At 42.9% G+C, this 25,157-nt stretch overlaps 1 protein-coding gene across 2 annotated transcripts; it reads right to left on the bottom strand.

Moving 5' to 3' along the window:
- Positions 1–192: 192 nt before the first annotated feature.
- On the bottom strand, positions 193–23,883 carry ALAS2 (5'-aminolevulinate synthase 2). 2 transcript variants are annotated; one of them, XM_065900618.1, is made up of 11 exons: positions 23,853–23,883; positions 18,706–18,901; positions 17,941–18,063; positions 16,977–17,087; positions 14,376–14,598; positions 13,639–13,823; positions 10,624–10,803; positions 7,999–8,163; positions 7,156–7,424; positions 4,587–4,749; positions 193–486 (listed from the first exon to the last, which is right to left on the bottom strand). In XM_065900618.1, the coding sequence occupies exons 2-11, from the start codon at positions 18,869–18,871 to the stop codon at positions 323–325; spliced, it is 1,749 nt and encodes a 582-aa protein (XP_065756690.1). In that variant the 5' UTR covers positions 18,872–18,901; positions 23,853–23,883; the 3' UTR covers positions 193–322. The 2 variants fall into 2 exon arrangements, with proteins under 2 accessions (XP_065756690.1, XP_065756691.1); XM_065900619.1 differs by lacking the exon at positions 23,853–23,883 and having other exon boundaries at positions 18,706–18,871.
- Positions 23,884–25,157: the final 1,274 nt, after the last annotated feature.

Here is a 25,157-nt window from a genome sequence, read left to right as displayed (position 1 = left end):
TGCCAAATGTCCTGGCTCTTTGTTTAACTCACTGTGTAGTTTTTGGCCTCTTCCTTTTTCTGGATCTGTTTCCCTATCAGTAAAATGGGATGGTCAGACCAACAGGTGATCAGTGGTTTCCTCATGGCTCTGCCACTTGTCTAAGGGGGTCAGGTATAATGTAGTTGTCTGTTCTCTGTCAAACAAAGGGCTACAAATGCTACACTTTGCTCTTTATTTTCAGGCTCAAGTCAGCTAGAGGCACACAACAAAGCAGAGGACAGGAGGCGGCCCAGCCCCAAGAGAGGTGCAGGTGTGGTGGGGATCCATGGCAGCTTGTTTCTCAGGCATAGGTGGTGACATACTGGGGCCCCATGTTCCCAAAGTAGGAACGTTCCCACTCACTCATGAGCTCGAAGTGCACAGGACGACGACAGAAGTTGCAGGCAGCTATAGATACATCCTGGAGGGGCAGCCCCACCTCAGTCCAGGCTGCCAGCAGCTTCTCTGAAGGTAGTGAGGGGAGGGGAGGGAAATAATTGGTTAGAGTAGGTCTTAATCCCTGTGTCACATTACAGATGTGCCAAGATATCCCCTCAACCCTTTGAGATGTCTCGGAACCAGAGGTATCCTCCTCAGTTTGCTCCACCGTGTGCTATGAATGTTAGCATTTGTGTATGGGTGCTGTGATGTATAAAAGTTTGAGAAGCACTCATGTGACATAATTTGAAGCTATACTGACCTGGCCTGAACCAAGCCCTAAGTACCTGTACCACATGCTGTGGCTCAAGAAGTGAATCCATCTAGTTGGAAACTCCTAGCCTGGTGAGGAAGGTGACACTGACACTACCCACACAGTGTCGTCAGTATTGTGACCTGGGAGCCTGGGGCAGGGGTTTTTCCTAGAGGGAGTGGGAGCCCAGAGGACAGAACCTGACCTTGCTGTCAGAAGTACCTCAGTTGTGTCTCTGTCCCTGGCTTTTTTTCATGCCTACTCCCTGTGTGATCTCATCTAGTTTTATGGCTTTAAATACCATCGTATGCTGATGATTCTGAAATTTTCATCTCTAGCCTAAAGCTGTATCCTGAATTCTAGACTTGTGTATCCAATTGCATTTCTATATCTCCACCTGGATATCTAGTAGGCATCTGTAACTTAACATGAGCACAACTGAGCTACTGATCTCCCTACTCTCCACCAAGTCTACCCTACTTTCAGCCTTACCCATCTCAGTTGATGGCAATTCCAGTTGCTCAGTACAAAAATGTTTGAGCCATCCTTTATTTTTCTCTTTCTCTCCTACCATACATCCAGTCTATCAGCAAATACCATTGGCTCTACCTTCAAAATCTGACCACTTCTCATCACCTACAGTGCTATTTTCAGGTCTGAGCCACCATAATTTCTTAACCCAGAATATTACAGTAGCCCCCTAATGGATCTCCCTGCTCCCAGTCTTTCAGTCTATTCTCAACATAGAAGTCAGAGAAATTCTTTTAAAACCTGAATCAGATATGTTACTCCTCCGCTTAAATCCTTCAGAAGGCTCTCCATTTCAGAGTTAAAGCCATAACCCTTCCAGTGGCCTATAATACCCTACACAGTCTAGCCCACATTGCCCCTCCTCAGTTTTCTGTCTCTTTCCCTCTTGCTCACACCACTCCATCCACACTCATCTACTTACTGTTCTTCAAATACAGAAGGAATACTGCTGTGTTAGGGTCTTCCTTGTCTTAGGCTGTTCTCTCTGCCTGGGATGCCCTTCTCTTAGATTTCTGCCCAGCTAACTCCTTCACCTCCTTCATATCTTTGCTCAAGTGTCACTTTGGTTGTCTCTACCCATAACACTCCATTTAACCCTCCTCCAAGCTAGCCCATGTATCCCCCCAACCAGCACGTTTTTTCTGCTCTATTTTTTCCATAGTGCTTAGAACTACCATGCTATTTAATTTGCACTTACTTTTTTTTTTTTTTTTTTTTTTGCGGTATGCGGGCCTCTCACTGTTGTGGCCTCTCCCGTTGTGGAGCACAGGCTCCGGACGCGCAGGCTCAGTGGCCATGGCTCACGGGCCCAGCTGCTCCGCGGCATGTGGGATCTTCCCAGACCGGGGCACGAACCCATGTCCCCTGCATTGGCAGGCGGACTCTCAACCACTGCGCCACCAGGGAAGCCCTGCACTTACTTTTTAAAGTGTTTTTTGACTATCTCCTTCCACTAGAATGTAAGTTCCAGAAGGATAGGGAATTTGTGTCTGTTTTGTTTACTACTGGATCCCCAGCACCTAGAACAGTGTCTAGCACACAGTAGGTACTCAATAAATATGTGTCGAAAGAATGAATGAAAGGATGCCTGATTAAGGCTAGAAGATGAAAAGAAGTAAGCCAGAGTAAGGGGTGAGGGAGGGCATTCCAATCAGAAGGGAGCATCATTAGCAAAATCCCAGAGGTAAGAGGCTAGAGCAAAATGAGGGAACTATAAATCATTCAGTGTAGCTGGAGAAATAAAATGAATGTGGGCAAGAAGTGAGGGCATAGAGTTCACCATGTTGAAGGCACTGAATGCCATGCCAAGGAGCTTTGCCTGTTCTCCAGGCCAGTTGTCTCCAATTTGGGGGCTTATACATCCTATTAGTACAAAAGTTGTAGTATGTACCTCCAATGTATTTATTTTTTATATACTATATACGTATATCATTGTCACGCTATATATTAGAGATCAATATCAGTCACGCTTAATTTCCTATTTTTTAATATAAAAAGTAAACATAAAATTCTAATAAATCCCCTTACCCTATGGATCATCTTGCATACCTCACCTTGGAGACCACTGCTCTAGTCTAGACAATAGGGAAAAATGAAGAGGTTTAGGCAAGAGAGCTATATGGTCAGATTTTTAGAAAAATCCCTCTAGTGGTCAATATGGATAAGGGATTAGAAGGAAGCAAGAGAGAAGCAGGAAAATTAGGAAGAAATCACATTGACATGGCTTAAAGAAGTGGCAGTGGAGAAAAGACATTAGAGAGCGATTGTAGAGAACATTTGCAAGATTTTGTGATGGGTTGGCTATGACATTGAAGGACTGACTGGTGGAGTCATGGTGGATGCCTCATATTTCTTTCCTGCAAAAGCCCAGCATAAATGGACACTCAGAGAACTGAGAGTACTGAGAGGTCTATAATTGAAGCCTGGAGCAAGTGAGAGGACTGAGCAAAAGGTCCAGAAGTCTAGATCATTAGTTCACAGAGGTAGTATACAGGTCTAGTGGTATGAGCATGGATGTAGAAACAGACTCTGCAGTTCAAATCTAATAGCTGTGTGACTTTGGACCAGTTATTATATATTTTTATGCCTCAATTTCTACATGTATAAAATGGAAATACTAATAATACCATCTGTACCCCATGAGGATTAGATGAGTTAATACATGTAAAGTGTTTAGAATAGTTCTTGGCACGTGGTAAGTACTTAATAAATGTTGGCTAGCATTATTTGATGTTTTTAAATGAATGAATGAATGGCACCTACCTGTCTTTTCTTCCCGGGACTCTCATTCTGCCTATGCTCCAGACAAACAGAATGACTGTTGCCCATGCCTGCCCTCTGTTTTCCTATCTCTAGGTCCATGCTCATGGAATTCCCTTATTCTGGAATGTCCTTACACCATACCACATGTACTTCAAGGTGCAGCAGGACTTCCTTACCAATAAAGCCTCTTTAACTTCACCCTTCCTATACCCTCTCTAGCCATAAATGAGCACTCTCCTTCCAGTTCCCAGAGTACTGGAACTCATCACACTGGACCAGTATGATCCATGTTTATGTCTGTCTCCTTTGCTATACCATCAACTGCCTATGTGTCTTTCACCCAACAGACCTAGAAAGAGAACCTGCTCTATGCCAGGCCCTGCACCCAACAGGAATCCAGTAAACTTTAGGTGAATTGACTAAACTGGCATCTTTCAGAGTGCCGAATCCTAACCACTAGACCACCAGGGAGCATCTAAACTGGCATCCTTCAGGATAAAACCCAAGCTATTCAGCTCTACAAGCCTCTAAATCTTGTGTTGTCTTTGTAGGTTCATAGATAAACACTGCCCTCCACCCCTCCATTCTTACTACCCTACATTCCAGTAACACCTGCTTATTCTTGATAAGTCCCAGGCTACTTCTCACCCTCCTCCTTGCCTTTCTTCATGCTCTTCCTTCTGCTAGGAATACCCCTACTACACCCTCTTTCTTCTCTTGGCCCAATACCACACAGCTTTGTAAGACTCAGCTCAGGTGTCATCTCCACTAGGAAGCCTGTCTAGAATCCCACAGGTTGGGTCAGGCCCTTCCTCTCTGCTCCCACAACTCCCCCATACATTGTTGAACTTTGATCAGCCCTTGAAGTCATTGTTTGGGTCTGCTATGATCTCCTCAACCAAACTGAAGCCTTATGAGTATAAGGACTTTCTCATTAATTTATGACCCTAGTATAGGGTCTGGCACATAATAGATGTTCCAGGAATATATTTTTAAACTGAATGGCATCCATTCTCAACTTCTTCACATACTGGGGCTGAAGGGAAGGAGAGTACTGTAGGCACCCACGTTGAGGACTTACCCACAAAGTCTTCCATCATCTGAGGGCTGTGGTGGGGGGAGGGTGCCAAGCGCAGCAGCTCCTCACCCCGGGGGACAGTTGGGTAGTTGATGGCTTGCACATAGATGCCATGCTTGGAGAGCAGGAGGTCACAGATCCTGCTGTTCAGTGCTGCATCACCCACCTGGGCTCAGGAGAAAAGGCTGTCAGTATCTGCTACCCTGGGACCACTATCACTAGCTCCATTAAGTAGGTGGAGGGAACCAGATCAAGGAACACCACTGAATTTGGGGACATATTTTTTCATAAGAGGCTTAGTCAGTGGCAGGTCTAGAATTTCTATCAAGGAGTTGCTCAGAGGCAGCAAGCAAATTTGAGATACATGTACCTCAATGTTCATAGCAGCACATACACACACACAGTGGAATATTACTCAGCCATAAAAAGAGTGAAATATTGCCATTTGTGGCAACATATATGGACCTGGAGAATATTATACTAAATGAAGTAAGACAGAGAAAGACAAATATTATATGATATCACTTATATGTGGAGACTAAAAGATAATACAAATGAATCTATAAAGAAAACAGACTCACAGAAAACAAACTTATGGATGCCTAAGGGGAAAGGGAGGAGCGGAGGGATAAATTAGGAGTATGGGATTAACAGATACAAACTACTATACATAAAATACATAAGCAACAAGGATTTACTACATAACACAGGGAACTATAGTCACAGGGAACTATTAAATATATAACACAGGGAACTATTACTATCTTGTAATAACCTATAATGGAAAATAATCTAAAATATATATATATATATAACTGAATCACTTTGCTGTACACCTGAAACTAACAATATTGTAAGTCAACTATACTGCAATTAAAAAAAAATGAAAGGAGGTGGAGGTGGCACTAGGGACCTTGTCTTGAAGTTGTTGGCAGAGCAAGCATACTTAGCTAGTATGTTAATTTGGGGTGCTTCTGGGTAAGAAGATAAACCCCTCCAAGCCACCTCTGGGGTGCTGTCACTGGGTTAATTAAAGAAACATATTTACAAAAGCAGTCTTTCAAGGGAACATTGGGTTGGCCCAAGAACAGTGACCATTCTCATCAATAAAGGTCACAAAAAATTGTCCTTACCATACCCCAGCTTACTGACACACACAAATAGATGTCATTTAAGAATTTAAGAAAGAATTAGCAGTTCATTTTTTTAACATCTTTATTGGAGTATAATTGCTTTGCACTGGTGTGTTAGTTTCTGCCGTATAACAAAGTGAATCCGCTACACATATACATACATACATGTATACATACATATACATACGTTGCCATATCTCCTCCCTCTTGCATCTCCCTCCCACCCTCCCTATCCCACCCCTCTAGGTGAACACAAAGCACTGAGCTGATCTCCCTGTGCTATGTGGCTGCTTCCCACTAGCTATTTTATATTTGGTAATGTATATATGTCTATACTACTCTCACTTCATCCCAGCTTACCCTACCCCCTCCCTATGTCCTCAAGTGCATTCTCAAAGTCTGCATCTTTATTCCTGTCCTGCCCCTAGGTTCAGAACCTTTTTTTTTTTTACATTCCGTATATATGTGTTAGCATACGGTATTTGTTTTTCTCTTTCTGACTTCACTCTGTATGACAGTCTCTAGGTCCATCAAAAGAGTCATGTACCACAATGTTCATTGCAACTGTATTTACAATAGCCAGGACATGGAAGCAACCTAAGTGTACATCGACAGATGAATGGATAAAGAATGTGTGGCACATACATACAATAGCGGTTCTTTTTTTTTTCGGTGTGTGGGCCTCTTACTGCTGTGGCCTCTCCTGCTGCGGAGCACAGGCTCCAGACGCGCAGGCTCAATGGCGTGGCTTATGGGCCCAGCCGCTCTGTGCCACGTGGGATCCTCCCGGACCGGGGCACGAGCCTGCATCCCCTGCATCGTCAGGCGGACTCTCAACGACTGCGCCACCAGGGAAGCCCCAGAGGTTCGTTTTTAAAGGCAGTAAACACAAACATAGTTGGGAATCCAAAGTAGCAACTAGCCCCATGGATTTTGATTTTCTATTTTCTGACTTCAGTTCTCCATTAAGAAATACATTTCACACCATGACCGTACTATACACACATACACATAAATGTGCATATACGCAACTGAAACAAATTTCTCATAAAACGATACCCTTACTATGTGTGATGTGCTCCAACATTTCCTATTCTATTTCTTCTATTTTTTAATGCTAATCATAACCCACTAAACTGACTTTGTGTCCCATTAATGGTTTTGACCCACAGTTTGAAAAAACTGAGGGTCAGGACAGTCTAATAAGCATGGGATAATAGCTAATGCAAAATAAGCATGAGATAATGCAAACAAAAAAAAAGGACTGGCTAATCCAGAATGACTGATAATTTTTCAAAAAGGGCAGCAACAAAACTGGCAATAAGGAGGATGATTAACAAGAAAGCAGAGTTGACAGGAACAGGTGTCGGTTTGCTGGGTGTGGGAAGGCTCCCAGAAGAGATAGGTAGAGAAGGAAATGGGCAGTGTGGGGCTCTCACCCGAATGGGGATGATGTGGCTGGGGCATGGGATGACAGGAAGCCCTCTGTCCATTAGTAGCTGACGCATGTGCTTGACATTGCGCTGGTGGGCCCGTCTCAGGGCTTGGCCCTCCTCTCCCTTGAGCAGTCGCACGGATTCCAGAGCCCCAGAGAGCACCATGGGAGGCAGAGAAGTGGTGAAGATGAAGCCAGCAGCATAGGAGCGCACCATGTCCACCAAGTCACGGGTGCTGGCGATATAGCCGCCCACACAGCCAAAGGCCTTGCCTGGAGGCAAGGAGGAGAATGAGGAGGATATGCACAGACCCCATTATCAGTCCTCCAAGGAACAGGGTCATGCACCAGGTAACACAAGGCGGTATACCAAAAGCTGGAGCTCCAGACTCCCTTCACAGGCCTCTGTTCATCTCCCCTGTCCATGACAAGGCAGACAGAGCTGATAATTCTGCTGCTTTGAGATAGGACTTTCAAGGGCTGCCATATGCAATGACTAGATATGCAGGAGCTGGGTGGGACCATCAACTGGTTAGGCCCAAAAGTGGAGCTAAAATGAAGGTTGGGGCTGGGGTGGGGGAGGAGTTTAGAACCACAACTCTCCACTCACTGAGTTGAACTTGGCTATTTGGCCTGGCTCAGGGGTCTTCTCAGAAAACCCTCCCAGACTTTCTCAGCAACTCTGCAGTGGGGTGGGAGTGGGATGAGAGAATCCACGAGTTCCATAGCCTGGGGCTGTAAATTCTACCCGAATAGCTCCTGCAGTTGTGGGGAGGAGGAAGAAAAGGGTCTTCTAGGGGCTTCCTTTCTGGATTGTATATAAGGGCAACCCAAGGGACTCACTCACCAAGAGTTCCAGAGATGATGTCAATCTTGTGCATAATTCCATCACGCTCCCCAATCCCAGCACCCCGGGACCCATACAGTCCTACAGCATGAACCTCATCCACGAAGGTCAGAGCCCCATACTGGTGGGCCACATCACACAACTCCTCAAGGGGACAGATGGCACCTGAGCAAAGCCAACAAATAGAGGTAGATCATAACCCTTCCCCAGCTCCATCTCCAGCACGGAATTTGTGACCCATAACTACTTTAGGTTGGGAAAGGAGGTGGGTGTGCACTGTCAGTTGGGGCTATGCCAAATCTCTTTATATGTGTTGACTAATTTCACCCCACTCCCACCCAAGCTGTGTGTGTGTGTGTTTTCTCCAACCTGTGATTAAGACTTGCCTCTTTCTATTTTTACTTCATTCTGATAATATCTGTCATCTTGTTTATGCTATTTGCCAGCCTCTCTCTGCTTCTTTTTTTTTTCTGTACAAGTCTGTGTATTTCCATCTAGGATTGGCACTAGCCTATATGATGCCTTTGTTTAAATAAATTGAAAAAAATAAACTTTTGCTCCAGGTTAATGTAGTCCTGATTTTAGATCCTGCTCACTCCCTCAGCCAAGTACTGTTGGCAGCCCTGTCAATATTATTATTCTTCACTGGTCCTCCCTATTTCTGTCTTTCTGGCTTTTTGTCACTATCTCTCTTTTTGTGGCTATTTCCATCTTTGTTTCTCTATTTTTCTATCTCTGCCTCTGTTTTTCTCTCTCTTCTCCACTTCCTCCCTCTGTCTCTTTGTCAGTGTCTCTCTCACTCCCTCCCTCACGTTCCTCTCTCACTTCTCTCTTTCTTACTGTTTGTGTCCCTTTTTTATCTACCTTTCTGACTTCAGACTTTTTTTCTCTATATCTTTGTCTCTTTCTGAGTTTCTTTGTGCCTCTGTGTCTTTTCTGTGTCTCTGTGGGAATATATTTCTCTCTCATCTCTGTCAATGTTTTTACCTGAGGGCCCCCACCCATAGACTCAGTCTCAATATACTGAATGAAAGTGAATTAGAAGTAATCTGTATGTTCCTGTACATTTTCCATGCAGATTTACCATTTTTCCCTGTTATTCTAGACATCTTCTATGCTGATAGTCATTTTTAAGGTCTTCAAATGGCTGTGACTCTCATGTATAGAATTTGTGGCCACTCTACATATACAAGAACCCACACTTCTGCCATTCCCCATCGCTGGAAACTAGTGGTACAGGGAGTTGGAATACAGAAGAAACTTCTTCTGGTGGGAACAGGGACTCCAGGCCTGGATAAAAGTATATGAGCTGGGACAACAGGAGGGGAGAAAACCACAGGAGTTGGAGCCCAAGACAAAGAGGACAGTGTGATGGCTCAAGCATCATTTCAGTGGGAGGAATTCAGCCCTATGGTTGACAATTTAGGCAGGGTTTCCACCAAAAGAATCAGGAACCATTCATTTGCAAGTGTAAGGAAGTAGAATGGTTCCAACATGGCTTTCACTACAGAAATAATGAATTAGAGGGAATTCCCTAGTGGTACAGTGATTAGGACTGTGCTGTCACTGCTGAGGGCCCAGGTTTGATTCCTGGTCGGGGAGCTAAGATCCCACAAGCCATGCAGTGTGGCCAAAAAAAAAAAAAAAAGAATGAATTAGAGTAGTCTCAGTGGTAGAAATATAATCATTGTTAGTTGTAGAACTGTGAAAGAGGGCATGACAATAAGTTCATTATATCAGTTAACTTACATAAATTCTCGCAGCTACTCTATTATTATCATCTCCATTTTTAAAGGTAAGGCAACTGAGACACAGAGCAATTAAGAAACTTGCCCAAGCTAGTAAGTTGTCATACTGGGACTTGAACATGGATAGTTTGGTTCAACAGCCTGTGCATCACCATTGCTTGATGTGATGGCACTTACATTGGCTAAATCAGAGAATACAGTGGACTCTCCTTTGTTTCACTTGGAAAAGTGACAAGTTGAAATGAAGTGAGGACCTCTTCCTTTTAATAAATCCAGAAAGTTATGCCTAAAACACATGACGTCTGCTTAAAAGGGACAACAATGGAATGATTTGAGCATTGTTTCAGTTGGGAAAAGAAAAGAGGTAGGATGATATTGGACCCTGAAAAATCTCCCAGGCAATGGTTTGTGAAATTTTCTGTTGCAGAAACCAGACACTGGGATGATTGATTTGCACTTCTAATGGAGGGAGTGTCATGTGAAGGAATTGGAATCGTACATCCTAGGGTGCAGCTACTCACTTTGGCACCAATTTACTGAGCCAACCAAGACAAATTGCATACTGTCTCTGCACTTTAGTTTCTTAACATTTGAGATCAGTGTAATAGCTGCCTCCATCCTTTGGCAGTTACTGGTTGTGTGACCTAGGGCAAGTCACTTCACTTGTTTATGTCTCAATCTCCTCATATAAATAAACAGAAATAATGATAGCATCTACCTCATAGAATCGTTGTGAAGATTAAGTGAATTAATACATGTAAAATACTAATAATTTTGCTTGGCACATAATAAGCACTATAAATGTTAGCTGTTATCATTATCATCATAGTTTTTGTGAGACCAATTTTAGTAAACATACACTCACACATATACATACCATCCATGGAGTGAACAGTCTCAAAGGCCACAATTTTGGGTGTCTCAGGGTTAGACTTCTTTAGAAGTTTCTTCAGGTGGTCAGGGTCATTGTGCCTGAAGACAAATTTCGCTGCTCCACTATTGCGGATACCTTGGATCATTGAAGCATGGTTGCCTGCATCTGAGTAAATCTCGCACCCTGAAGAACCAGATGCATAATGCTTAAGCTTCAGTCCCAGTATTCACACTTCAACCTCAGGATTGACCTGACAGGGGCAGAGAGCCAACCCTTTCCTCCCTTTAAAGACTCTGCTCTGCTTCTCCATCCTCTGGAAGCCTTTGTAGCACCTCTTCCTCTCTTGGAAGAACTCCTCTGCCCTGAAATTCTGACTCCTACACTCTTCCTTCCAGGCATTTCTAACTCTGGTCTGGCCTTTGACTATCTTGAGGTGGAGGAAATTTGAATTTCCCAAGAAGCTCCAGAGTTTTCTGAGGACAGGACCTAGGTTCCTTCTCCTAGACACCAAGATTAAGCCTTAGAAAGGAGTTTATCCCAGGGAATATTTGCTGATTTGGACTGATGCTAGATTCTTCCTGATCTAGATGAAATCCCACCTCTTCCAGGTAGCATCCTTCTGCTTATAGTTACAGGGTAGACACTCATCAGACTTTCACAATTTGAATCATAAGCTCATGACAAGTCAGAGCTGGAAGGGCCATTGGTGACCATGGAATCTAATCCCTTTACTGTACAAGTGAGGAAGCTAAGGTCCAGAGAGGGGAAGACCTTTCTCTAGGACCTGAGGAATTCAGGGCTTTTTACTGGACAATGCTGGGAGAACAGGTAGAGATGGGAAATTGGTGGATGGAGTTGATCCCTGGGCCCCCAAAACTGCACTGACATCAAGGAACTGTGGCCTGTCATTAGAGTAAAGGATCACTTCTACCTGTGGAAATCAGGCATGACTTCCTGGAGGACCTGCTGTGAAAGATAAGTAGACTGGGAATTTCTAGGGAGCAGGAGCCACATCTTTTTATCTTTCTGTCTCTGGTACCCAGGTTAAGTCTAAGTGTACTTTAGATGTTAAGCAAACCTTTCCTGAATGAATGAATGGATAAAAAACAAATTACTGATTTTCAAGTGAGTGAATGAATATATGAATTAATATATTACTGAATGAAAGAGTGAGAGGAGGGGTGTCAAAAGATGAGCCTGAATTGATAGGTAGAGGCCAGATTATTGAGGGCTTTAGAAGGCATTATAAAGAGTTTGGATTTGGTCCTAAGGGCAGTGGGTATCTATTAAAGGGTTTGGGGCAGGGGAGTAACAAAGATAGGTGTGCATTTTTAAAATGTGATCTGATTGTTGTGAAGAATATATTGTAGGAGGGCAAAGGCGAAATCAAGAAAATGATGTTGGTCTAGGTGAGGATGGTGGCAGAGGAAATGGAAAGAAGTTGAATTCTAATGGCTGAAGAGGGGGTTCACTGAAAACATTCCCAAAGATGTTGGCTTTAGCTGGGGTTATGTGTGATCTCGGAAAAAGTTTCTGAGAAGCAGTGGAGGTGTTTACAGTGTGCTGAAAAATAGACAGGAAGTGAGGAAGTGGATAACAAGTGTGGAGACTTCTCTCAAGCAGTTTGGCTATTATAGGGAGGAGAGAGAAGGGCAGTAGCTAGAGAGTGATGAGGGCAAGTGGTTTTTTTTTTGAGATGCAAAATACTTCATCATTTTTAAAGAGAGGGAGAGGCTAAAGATACAGGAGGGAGAGAGAGAACTCATAGATCAAGGTTCCTGAAGAGGTAGAGGACACAGAGCACCAATGTAAGAATTAGTCAACAAGAAAAAGGGCACCTCTTCTACTGTGACAGGAGAGAAGGAGAGAGGAGAGGACATAGGGGAATGCTCGTGAGTTTATAAGTAGTTTGAGGCAAGAAGTTGAGGACATTACTGCGTGGGGTCTTCTATTTTCCGTGTGGTGGTAGGTGGAGTCATTTGCTGTGGTTGAAGGTCAGGTGGAGGTGTAAGAAGGCTGAAGAGATCGGGGTTTGGCAAAGTTACCTTGGAGACTTGGAGAGCTGACTATGAAAACAGGATTGCCAGGCAGCATAGAGGACCTGGTAGACATTGGGGATCATGAATTTTTAGTGGCTCCCATCTGAGCAATTATATAAGACCAGGATTGACATAAAGAAGGTGGAGAGGGCTTCCCTGGTGGCGCAGTGGTTGAGAGTCCGCCTGCTGATGCAGGGGACACAGGTTCATGCCCCGGTCCGGGAGGATCCCACATGCCGCGGAGCGGCTGGGCCCGTGAGCCATGGCCGCTGAGCTTGCGCGTCCGGAGCCTGTGCTCCGCAACGGGAGAGGCCATAGCAGTGAGAGGCCCGCGTACCGCAAAAAAAAAAAAAAGAAGAAGGTGGAGAGTTATATTCATCCAGAGTTGGGCTGATGGAAGGATGACAGGCATATGAGTTGAAGACATTATTGGCTAGAGAATGGGGGAGTAGGAAGATGATGGGATTCAGATGGGATCTAGTGTATAAGTGAAGGGATTGGCTTTAGGCAGAAGGAGAGATGCGCTTTCAATTTGTAAAAGGAAAGAATGAAAGAAGGGTACATGAACAGTCAGATGAATTTGTGGATTTGGTGGCTATAAGTTAAAGGAGCGCCTGTCTGGTGGCTTCTGTTTTCTTTGTGTTGTAAGATGTGAGGTTATTTGCTAAGAGTGAAGGAGGAGGTAGCTACAGGTTTTAGAAGGGGGAAGAAAGTTTGAAAAAGTTGATATAAGGACATAAAAGGACTGTTTATAAGTGTTAAGAGTGCAGTTGAGTTGGGAAATGATAAATTTATGATGTTACCCTTCTGTGAGGTTGGGATATAGTCATCCAGTGTTGAGGAGATGCAAGGTGGGTAATAAGGAAGGGCAATGGGAGCAAGTGAACTCAGAAGACAGGGAAGGAGTGATGGAGGCACTAAACCTGGATGCTGTAGTGCAGGATACCACCCCTGAACAAAGCTCAGGCACCAGGCTTACCTGGCAAGATCTTGGCCAAGGTGAAGAGAGTAGAGTCATTGGCCACAAAGCAGGAAGAGAATAGCAGGGCTGAGTCCTTCTGGTGCAGCTCAGCCAGCTCTTGTTCCAGCTCAACATGAAACCTGCTGGTACCTGAGATGTTGCGGGTGCCACCAGCTCCAGCTCCGTGACGCTGCAGGGTCTCTCTGGCCAGGAGAAAACAGAGGGGGGACAAGAAGAAGAAATTCTTGTCAGATTCTGAGGAACTGGGTAGGTTTCTCTTCCTTGAAGGGGGTCAGTATTGATTTAGTGACTCTATGAGCTGTGTCCTATATGACCAAGTAGAGGGCAGGCTGGGAACAATGGGGAGAAATGGACCTTCCTTCTCAGGCTGAAAGCACTCAGGGATGGAGGGAGAAGCCATGTTGAGCTTGATTAGCTTGGAAGACCTTCTAGAGGAGTTAGCACATCATCTCTGGCAATACTCATTCTGCAGCCAGAGTAAGAACTCATAGAGAGTGGGCCTTGCTTGGTTTCTCATCCTTTCCTTTGTAGCACTGGACACCAAAGAGTTTGGAAAACATAGCTTTTGACTTAGTTCATGTCTGAGAATTAGATTTGCTGGAAGACCTTGGACAAAAGGGGTGTTGGGTGGAAACAAGGTTTCCACTGTCAGCTCTGCCTTTTCCTTCCATGCGTGGCTTTGGCTCTTCTCTGGATGTCTCCCCATAGCTCATGGCTCAGACCCTACTACTCACTGTGTGGCTTGCAAGACCCGAGGGTGCCGGCTCATGCCCAGGTAGTCATTACTGCACCAGACAGACACATCCTTTGAAGCCACAGATGCCTCAAAGAAGTGTTCGGCAAAGGGGTATGCATCAGCCCAGCGGTTCACAGTTTTGAAAACACGGTAGGTGTGGTCCTGTTTCTTCTCCATGATCTTGTTCCTAAAAAACTGGTCATAACCAAAGACATGGTTTCCTGCAGGAGTAGAAATGGGGATGAGAAGGATTCATTTTAAATTACTTCCTGGCTAGTCTATATTTTATTCATGCTGTTCATTTGGTGTTCTCCAATTCTCTTTCCATTTATTCATTTATTTGATCAGTCATTAACTTACTGGGTCACATTAACTCTCTACTATTTCATTCAAGCATCCCTTTGCTTACTCACTGACTCATTCACTTAGTAATTTATTTATACATTCACTCAGGCTTCCTAGCCTTGGCATGGCCTCATCTCTTTTCCCAAGGTTAGTATGGCACCCTCCTTACTAGAATCACTACTTCTAGTTTCAGTGGAAGAATGTTGATGGGTCTAGTTTCTAGTCATAACTCTGCCACTTCCTAGTTGTGTAATCTTGAGCAAGTCATGAATCCTCTTAGTTTTAATTTCCTCATCTGTAGAATGGGATTAATAGTATCTTCCCTGCAGAATTGTGACCATCTGATGACAAACAGAATGTAATATACCCAAACTAGTGTCTGACACATAGTAGTAGTATTATGATTATTGTAATATAGTAGTAGTAGTAATAATAATAATAATAATTTTAAATAATATTATTATAGCCAACATTTAATAAGTGCCTATTACATGTAATACCCTCTCTTAGGAACTTACAGATATTATTTCATTTATTCCTCATAACAACCCTATGTGGTAAGTTCTATTAGTATCTCCATTTTACAAGTGCGGAAACAGAGGCTTATGGAGGTTAGGTAACTTGACCAAGGTCATACAGCACATAAGTGGCCTACAAATAAGTGACCTAGAGTCTACTTCTTTAACCATTACCACTACAAAATGGAGCAACCCTACTTTTAGGATAAATTGAAATAATGTATGCCAGTGGGCTTGTTGAACTCCAGAACTCTATCCATGAGACAGAAATCATGATTGTTGCAGATGGCAACTTATATGGTAGGGGTGTAAATTGGAAACATCTTTGCTGTGGGGATGTTTGGAAATATGTACCAAGCGTTTTTAAAATGCACATGCTGACATAACTAGGGGAATATTTGCAGCATGTTTAACAGAAAAATTGATATCCAGAATTTATATTTTAGAAACTCTGAACAATTATTATGGAAAATTTTAACCCAATAGAAAAGTGGGCAAATAATATAAACAGACAATTCAATAAATGTAGAAAAAGATGCTTAATCGGGGAAAATCAAAAGGCAAAAACAAATTTTCACTCATCAAATTGATAAAGATTTTAAAATGTGGTAATACTAAGTGCTGGAGAGCGTGTGAGAATATGGATTCTCTTTGATAACTGGTACACCACTTTGGAGGGCTAATTGGCAATATTTATTAATATTGAAAATGTACACACCCTTACGTCCTGAGAATCGTCACCTCTTAGTGTCTATTCTAGAGGAACACTTACCTATATACATGAGGTACATTCAAGGATGTTTGTTGCACCTCTGTTTGTAATAGGAAAAATTGGAAGCAACCCAATAGAGGAATAACTAAATACTCTATAGTACAGCCACACTAAGTCTAAAATAATACTATATATTATCTTTGGATACATTTATATGTATGTAAAACCAACATACAATGTAGAGTGGAAGAATACACACAAAAAGTTGGAAACAATTACCTGAAATATAGGTGCTTGGTTAACTAAATGATGTTGCATTCATGCTACAGAACACATTTCAACCATTAATAATTATTATGCAGCTCTATGTTTAGGGACATGGAATAATGCCCCTAACATATTGTTAAGTGAACAAAGCGTAATAACAAACTCAAGGTGGAATAAGATTACATTTCTAATAACAACATGTGTGTGGAGGGAAGTGTAGTTGTGTATGTGTGTGTGTGTGTGTGTGTGTGTGTTTAGTCATAGGAAAATATCTGGAAAAAGTATGACAAAAAGCTAATGGTGGATGGTGGAACTCTGAGTGCTTTAAATTTCCCTCTTTATATTCTTTTTATATCGGGAAAATAAAACATTCTATTATGAAAAATGAATATAAACACATATAAGAGAGGGGAAAAAGGCTCTCTGCAAAGAATGAGAGTTTTTGAGGGAAACATGGAGAAGAAATAATAGGAATACACCTAATATTTAATGAAGCTTCATAACAAGTTAGAAGCACTTCCATAAGTGTAATTTTATTTCCTTCCCATAATAACTTGTTGAGTTATTAAAATCTCACTGGAGGGGAGTGACTTACTTTCTAAAGCATGCAGATACAGCAAGTGCCAGCATTAAAATTTAAACTCAGATTCCCTTTGGCTCTAAAGTGCTTTCTTGCCATTGCCTCTACTGTGTCAGAAGCCCTTTCAGCATTCCTTCCATATTCCTACCCCTTTTACTTCCTCCTCAGCAAACTCACCAGCCATGTTGTTCTGAATCAGGTGTGTGACCTTCTCTGAATTCTTCTCTGGCTCCTGGGGACTGAAGAATGGCTTCCTCAGGCTGGTTGAGGCCAGGGAGATGGGCAGGTCTGAGAAGGAGTATGGGATTCATTGGCCATGAAAAAAAGGGGGGGGGGGAAGAAAGCATGTGCTATCTTCTTTAAATGCAATACAACATATAAATATTCAAGTTTAGGAAAGAGGGAAGCCTTGTACAGAGAGAAGAAATATTCCGAAAAGTGAGCCCCTTCTCATCTCCCCAAGTGGGGACTTATATGTCAGGAAGCCATCCATAGGCTGAATTACACTTCTCTTCACTAGGACTTTCCCTTGGGTGAGATAACTGGAGCAGCAATGCTGAGTCTTGCACTTGGAAGGTAGATGCAGGACAGTGTACCTTACTCTTCTTTTCTGAAAGTCATTAAAATTCAATTTTGAAATTTTTACTCTTAATTATATCCCAAAAGGGTCTATGAAAGATGTTGACTGTATGGCCAACTCTCAAGTGTGGCCAACTCTCAAGTGTGGCCTTCAGTAGTCTGCACCAATTGAGTTCACCTGGGCTCCATACCCTTCTAAAGAATGTACCTGCTTCCAAAACTCACTCTTTTATGCAAATCCAGATTGTCATAGAGTGGTATTGCTTAAATGTGGGAGCCCAGCCTGTTGGAATCCATTTAGCCACTTGGGAGAGGGGAGGCAGAACTCTAGAGGGCTCATTTTAGACTAATAGCTAAAAGTTACAAAAGCATGTATGTGTATTGGGGAGGGTGCATTTCAGTGCACAGTCTATGCTATTGAGTAACATGGTTCCCCTGGAAAAGACTGGACTTCCATCATGAAATGTATACTAGCTGCCCTGAGCTGCCTAGCTCAGGACTGTAATAAAGTGAAATCAAGCATTAGGTGTAGAGGTTACATGAGGTGGAACTTAACTCCAACCTGTCTTGAAAGTCTTCACATCCTCCTGGACTTCTGGGGCTGCCTTCTGCACAATTTTACTCTTCCCATCCTGGAGTTCCAACAGCATGAAGGGACAGTGGCTCTTGGCCCAAGATGGAGAATCTACGTAAAGTTAAGAGAGTAAGTGGCAGTGAGCTTCTAGCTGTAAGTTTAACAGTGGTCACTGAGAAGTACTATATCTCAAAGCTCTATCTCAGGCTATGGTAGAGACACAGAGATGGATGTATCTGGTCCCTAGGGGAGTTCCTGAGTTGTTGGGAATGGCACATACTGAAGACACATTATGAGCAGTGCTGGGATTGGAGGGAGGACATGGGCTAGAAGAGGAAAGGGACATGACCCAGAATTGGATTTGGACAGGCTGGAAGTCTAGGTAGGCTTCATAGAGGAGATGATGCCCAAGTTAAATGTTGCATGAGAAGTATGAGATACTCTAGTAAAGATAATGGGAGAGAGTCATTTGACAGGTGCAAAGACACAGAAACTTAAGAAAACAGAGTTAATCCAGACAACTTTAGTTTCAGCATGACTGGAGTATATAGAATGTGAGGGGAATGAGAGTGAAACTCCTTTTAGAGATACTGCCAGAAGTCAGAGATCAGTGAACTCTTAGGCAAGCTCATTCTTCCTTGATACTTTTCACATGAACCCTTCCAATTATTAGGTAATGATGACCAATATGACTTGGAATCTTATCTCTAGGATCCAAACATTCTCCCCCATTTGCCAACAGTGACTTCTTACCCGCTCCAGCCTTGGTTGCCTTAAGGTGGATTTGAGAACAGGTTGTTCCTTGGGTGGCCAGGATGGGACAGCGTCCAATACCAATCAGGAACTGGTGAGTCTTAATCATCTTGCCCAGGATGGCTGTGGGGCTCCGGATAAGCACTGGGCAACGCTGTAGCAACATGGCTGCTGCCACCCTCTTGAGCCCGAAGTTCTGCATAAGATGTGGAAGAGATGAGATTCCACCATGAAGACCTGGCTGAAAGCCAAGGGTCATTCTTGTGTTTGATCCTTTGCCTTTAGCTTCTCACCCAATGCTTGCCTCCCTCCCCAGAGATGCCTTTATTGTCATTTCAGGGTAAGAACTTTCCAAATATTAAAATGTACTAATAGGGCATCAGAGAGGAAGAAACAGGAAACTGATCATTAGACAAAAGAGGTGAAGAAAAGAGTTCCCACTGGAGGTCAGAAAGCCTGAATTCTGATTCAGACTCTGCCACTGACCTGCTCTGTGATGGTAAGGATCATTGAAGTCTGATTGTGTGTGGCAGGATGAGAGTTGACAACCCACCAACCCTTTGATCAACACTTAAGGCTAAGACTCTTTCTAAGAATATTGGCCTCAGCCAAATGAAGATTCAACCTGCTAATGCAGACAGATGCCATTGACAAGGGCTCATGAGGCTTCACTCGGAGTGTTTCCTTAGCAGACCCAGTCAGAGAGACAAGGAGCTTGAGGCCATAGGTACCAGCTTAAGTAGATTCAGGAAATAGGACAAAAGGGCACCATGTGCCACGAGACAGATATATTACTGTCTTTGGATTTTCTCCTGGAGTTTTGAAAATCAGATAGAGATGTAGGTGAAAGCAAGACCCAAGGAATCTGGGAAACAAGTCTATAGGTGAATGAAAGAGGCAGAGACTAAGACAGAGGAGAGAATCGGGGTGGGGAGAATATAAGAAAAAATACACATAGTAGGCATTCAATAAATATTTGTTGAATTTGGGAGTAAATTAATGAATGAGCAGGGACTCAAATGGAGGAAAGAGAATAGAGGAAGGGTCATAAAGAAAGAAAAATTAGGAAAGATAAAAGGAGGAAAGTAAGAGAACAAAGGTGCAATGGTAGTAGTGGAGTTACAACAGAAATAGTGGGAGAGAGATCAAAGCAAGAGGAAAGGGGACAGGTAGAGATAAGAACAGGGAGAAGAGGACTGATCCAGAAAAGCAGAGGACAAGAGGATTATGGGAAATATAGAAGGTAGGGAAAGAGACTGAGATAAGAGAAAGAGAGAAGATGAGAGAAAAGAGAGAGAGAGAGAAAGAGCAGAGGTAGAGTTAGAGACAGATAGACAGAGGGACAAAAAAGGGATATGAGGCGAAATCAAGGAGCATGGCTGAATATACAAAGACTCAGAAAACTGAAAGCAGGAGAGGAGAGAATCCAGCAGAGGCAGAGAGTCAGTCAGGCACAAAGGTAAAGGAGAAATTCTGTCAGAGATTGTGTGGGTGGGGGTGAACAACAAAGAAGAGCTAAGGAAAGAGGATCTTGGCCCTCCCTACTGAGGGAGATTAGAGTGAGACTGAGTTAGAGCTAAGATCAAAGGATAGAGACAGAGAGATGGCTAAGGTGGGTTGGGGGTTGGGATGAGGGAGGGCTGAGACATATAAAGACAAAGAGAGCTAGAGATAGCAAGAGGGAGAAATAGATTAAAAGAAAAAGGATAAACTAGAGATCCAGCATCAGAGGGTGAGACAAGATATGGGACAGGATAATGGGAGAGAGATGGAGGAATGTGGTAAGACTAAGGCCCTCCCTCCACCAGGAGAGCTACTTAGTAGAACCTAACAGCACCTCTAGTATTTAAGGCTTTATGTTGTGAGGGAAAAGTGAACAGGAGAAGCTCGTGGCCATGTCGTCATATGACAACCTCCTTCACCTCTTACAGAGCAATACCCCCTCCCTTCTAGATCTCATAGAGCAAACACCCTCCTCCTAACTCACAAAGCAGCCTCTTCCCCTTGTTCCATCCCAGAGCATCCTCCTCCAACTCTCACAGGCTGTCATAAGAGCATACATTGGTATGTGCGGTAGGGTGTGTGGGTCCTGAAATTGGGAAAGGCCAAGGGGTGTTGAAAGGACTAATGAAACTCATGTTAAGACTTTAGGAAAGTGCCTAAAAGAAAATCTTAGCTTTTCTTATTTCAATTCCAGCTCCCCAACTCCTTGTTGGACGTTCTTGGAAAGTCACTTCTCCTCTTTGGGTCTCAGCTTTCATCTGCTGTCAAATGTAAGGTATTTATGTCTACCTCATATGGTAGGTAATGAATTGGATTTAATGCCTACCTTATATCTGGAGATATGAGTTTCCCTTCTCCTGCCTTCCTGCAAAGGCTAAAGTGCTTGGAACTGAGCCTGCAGACCACAGATAAGGCTCCCAGAGTTTATCACGTTTAGGGTCTGACCACTCCCGAAGCTGAGACCAGGGTGTGGAAGAGAAGAGGAGTTCCTTTCTAGAATCATGTCTGTGCATCTGGCTGGGGCTGACCCTAGCTATTGGTGGTGAGGGGGGCGGATGGCCCAGGGAGAGGAGGCAAAGCAGATGGCCAGGTTCCAGGCTCCTGCAAATTCCTTTCCCCAACATTAACAACAATAATGACAACATTGGGGTATGTAATGTGAAGAAAAACCCCCAAGATTGGAAGCAAAGTCCAGTCCTGCCTTTGGATGATGGTGAATCCCACCCCCAGGTATAAAAACAGAAGTTCAGTACACACATCATCTCTAAGGGGCTTTCAGCCATGATATTCTCAGGGACCTGGGAAAATATAGGCTACTTCTTGGAATTTGTTGAATTATCAAGTTCTTTCAAGCTTCAGTTCCAGTTTCTCTGTTCTGGCACTCCTTTCCTGGAATTTGCCCTGCCTCACTCTGCCTGCCAATCTTGGGCTCTGTTTCCATTCTATCTTACTACCTATCATGAGACTGGAGTGAGTAAAATTGAATCAAAGGAGTATTTTAGGCAATTTAGGGTATTAAGAGCACAGCCTCTGGAGCCAGACTACTTGCATTTGAATCCTGGCTCTACCACTCACTAGATCTGGGACATTAGAAAAGTCATGTCTCTGCTCTATGTCTTATATCTTTAAAATGTAGATAATAACAAGGACAATCTACTTCACAGGGATGTTGTGAAGATCCAGTAAGATAATCTATATAAAGTATATAGAAGAGTGCCTATCCTAGAGTAAATGCTGAAAAAGTGTTATCTGTTCTTTTTTATATTCTACATTTTCTATGTAGGGAAAGTGAAGGTATAGTCAAGAGAAGTAACATCATGAATACACCAGACCAGGTCTGGAAACTTGATTCTTGTCTCAATCCTGATTCTTGTCCTGATTCTGTTACAACTTATTATATGAACTTGGGCTCTGTATTTTCCCTCTCTAGGCCTCAGTTTCTCCAAAAACATTGGACTAGATAGCTCCATAGATTCCATCTGGTTCTAACAGTCAAACACTCACAGAGTTCTCACTGTGCCATACCCCTTTGTAAATGCTTCACATACATTGACTTATTTAATCTTCATGACAACCCTGTGAGTTATATACTAATATCAACTTTATTTCAAAGATGAGGAAACTGAGGGCCCAAAAGATTAAGTAACCTGTTCAGGTCACAGAGCTACTAAGTAGGAGAACCAGGATTTGAACCTAGTCAATCTGGTTCCAGAGCCTACTAACTTAACCACTATGGATCTATGATTCTAATATTACTACACATTATCCTGACTGAGAGCCTGACTCCAGGCATAAATCCACTCTCCTACACTAACAGGTCCCTTTCTGGGACACTTGATTTTGAGTTGTAACCAATGCCTTTACCACAGGAACAGATTTCTAACTGAAGCGGAATTTCAGGCACTGGTGAACATTCATTCATTCATACATTCATTCATTCCATTATTTAACAACTTATGCACCAATCTTTGCCAGGGTCTTCTTAAAACAATGCTTTTACCCAAGGAGGTAACTGTGAAATTTTGGGCCAAGTGATAGAGCATTACTAGAAGATTTTCCCTACACCTTAAAATCCTCTCTCGTGTCAGCAGCCAATCTGCAGTCCCAGAGATCAGAGGGGCCAACCACAACTCTACCCCAGGAGAGAGCCAGAAACCACTCATTGCAGCCTTCCTCGATCTCTCTCTCCCCTTTGTGGCCTGCTTTGAAAGAATCAGTTAAGTCTGGAGGGGATGTGGTCACTTCTCTTCAGGAGTTGGAAGCATCAGGATTTACTTCCCTTCCTAGCACCCTCTCCCCATCATGGAAAAATCATAAAGAATTTTAGATTCCTGGAATCAGAATCAGAAATTCTTAGAAACAAAAATTTAGAAGACCATGAAATCAAACATAGAAGAGGTTGTGGAAATCATAGGCCAAGCCCTTTTTTTCAAAGGGTGAATGATTTGCCTCACAGTGAATTAGGGTGAGAAAACAAATCAATTGACTTTCAGCATAGGGCCCCATTCTTCTCCCACCATCTCCCCTTATTTCTGCTAATTATTCATCTCTCAATTCCCTCAAATCTCTCCCTTCCCAATTCATCATTCCCACCACCCCACATTCACTTTGTTTTCTCTCCCTACCTCTGGCCCTCTGGGGTCTGACCCATTGAGCTCTGCTGTCAGCCAAGGAGAGAGAAGGAGTCAAAGTGAGGGAGGAATGGAGAATTGGCAAAAAAAAAATACCAAGACCTTTTCTTGGGAGACAGAGAAGGAATGGAAGAGATAGAAAAACTGCGAGACTAAGAGATACAGAGTAGAAGAAAGAGATGGAAAAGGAGAGAGAGATTTAGAGGAAAAGATACATATAAACCTCAGAAAAAGGAAAAATAAGAGAAAGCTAGAGTGTCAGAGAATGATGGAGTAAAGTGAGTGATCTTGTAAACTAACAGAGGAGAGGAAACAAGGAGGAAAAAAGACAAAGGAAAGCTGAAAACTGGGAAAGACAGGAAGAGACATAGGGGGCAAAAAGAAAATGACAGAGTGACAGATTCTAAGGAACAGACAAAGTCAGATCTAGTCAGGCCAGAGAGTCAGCATATACAGCCTTGAGGTGGGCAAGCAGACCAAGAGAGAGGGCACCAGGCTGAAAGCAACACTTACCTGTTGCCCTGCACTGAGGACGAACGAACGACGGGTTGGGTGCTGTGGGTCAGGACCTGGTTTTATCCCTTCTCCCTTGGCTCAACTCCACCCACCCCGCCTTCTGCTGGCCTGGCCCTGCATTGGCCCCAAAGGTATCTCAGGCCCTTGCTAGAGATAAAACCCAATGTAGTCCCCTCTTGTCTCCCACCCTCACCCAGCACTGGCTCTCCCCTCTCTATTTTCTTTCCCTTCTCCCTCTGGAGTAGTAAAATGAGTTTGCTGGGCTTTGGAATTAGACCATCCCTATATGGCTAGGGCACCTTGAGCAAAACCATCTATCTCTCTGACCCTCATTTTCCTCAACTATAAAAGGAGGGCAGTAAAAGTCAGAAGCAACTGTAGCACAAGAGGGAAGGGCTCTGTAACAGTTAGCTTCCATAGATGACATCCAGGTCATTGTAACAATTCAATAATATCATGTACAGAAAACACAACACAGTGCCTGGTCCAAAGAAATAACAGCTAATGTTGATTGAGTGCTTACTATGCACCTTTGTTAAGTGCTTTACATGGATAAATTTAGCCCATCCTCATAAGGACCTTATGAGAAAGGTATTATTATTCCCATGTTACAGATGAAGAAACTAGGGCTCAGAGAAGTGAAACAACTAACTGATAATTACCCAGATAGTAAGTTCAGAGTCCAACTATGAACTCAGGCAGTCTGGTTCCAGAACCTGTACTCTTTAAGCACTATTCTCCCTTTCAGGATATACAGTTAAAAATTTGAAGTCTCTATTTCCTCTTTTTATTACCAACTCCTTATCCCTTTGTAATTTTCTTCTCCTCACTATCTTTTTTTTTCTTTCTCAATCCTAGGGCAGCAGGACGATGTCATAACCAGGCAATTTCATCTGTGGAGCAGATTATCATCATTAATAGTATATTAACATAAATGGAATCATACTCTATAATGATTTGCAATTTCCTTATTTTCTATTTAACCACATGACAATATGCCATGTAGTTCTTTCCATATAAATTCTTTCTTTTTTGTGGAGTCATACTATTCAAGAATCTGAATATTAACATTATTTAAACACTCACTTATTAATGGAAATTTAAGTTACTTCCAGGGATTTCCCCCCTCCATTATGAATAATGTTGCAATAAATATCTTTGGGCTTATGTGAGGATATTTTTTATATGGTAGAATCCTAAAAAAATTCCTGGGTCAAAGGATATATAGACATTAAAATTTTTGATACTGCTAATTTGCCCTATACATTTGCTATACATCCCCAATAATGGTGCATAAGAGTG

The sequence above is a fragment of the Phocoena phocoena genome, chromosome X, assembly GCF_963924675.1.
Source record: "Phocoena phocoena chromosome X, mPhoPho1.1, whole genome shotgun sequence".
In the NCBI taxonomy this organism is placed as follows: Eukaryota; Metazoa; Chordata; class Mammalia; order Artiodactyla; family Phocoenidae; genus Phocoena; species Phocoena phocoena.
Note: the sequence above shows the minus strand (reverse complement) of the source record. Positions and strands in the feature narration are given on the sequence as shown.

What these genes read in the sequence shown, in the direction of transcription:
- ALAS2 (XM_065900618.1), bottom strand. Translation starts at nt 18,871, where the DNA reads ATGTTGCTACAGCGTTGCCCAGTGCTTATCCGGAGCCCCACAGCCATC. An exon ending in GGCAACCAAGGCTGGAGCGG is followed by an intron (nt 18,064 to 18,705) that starts GTAAGAAGTCAC and finishes AACTTTACGTAG; the next exon opens with ATTCTCCATCTTGGGCCAAG. An exon ending in CTTGGCCAAGATCTTGCCAG is followed by an intron (nt 10,804 to 13,638) that starts GTAAGCCTGGTG and finishes CTGGTTCTTCAG; the next exon opens with GGTGCGAGATTTACTCAGAT.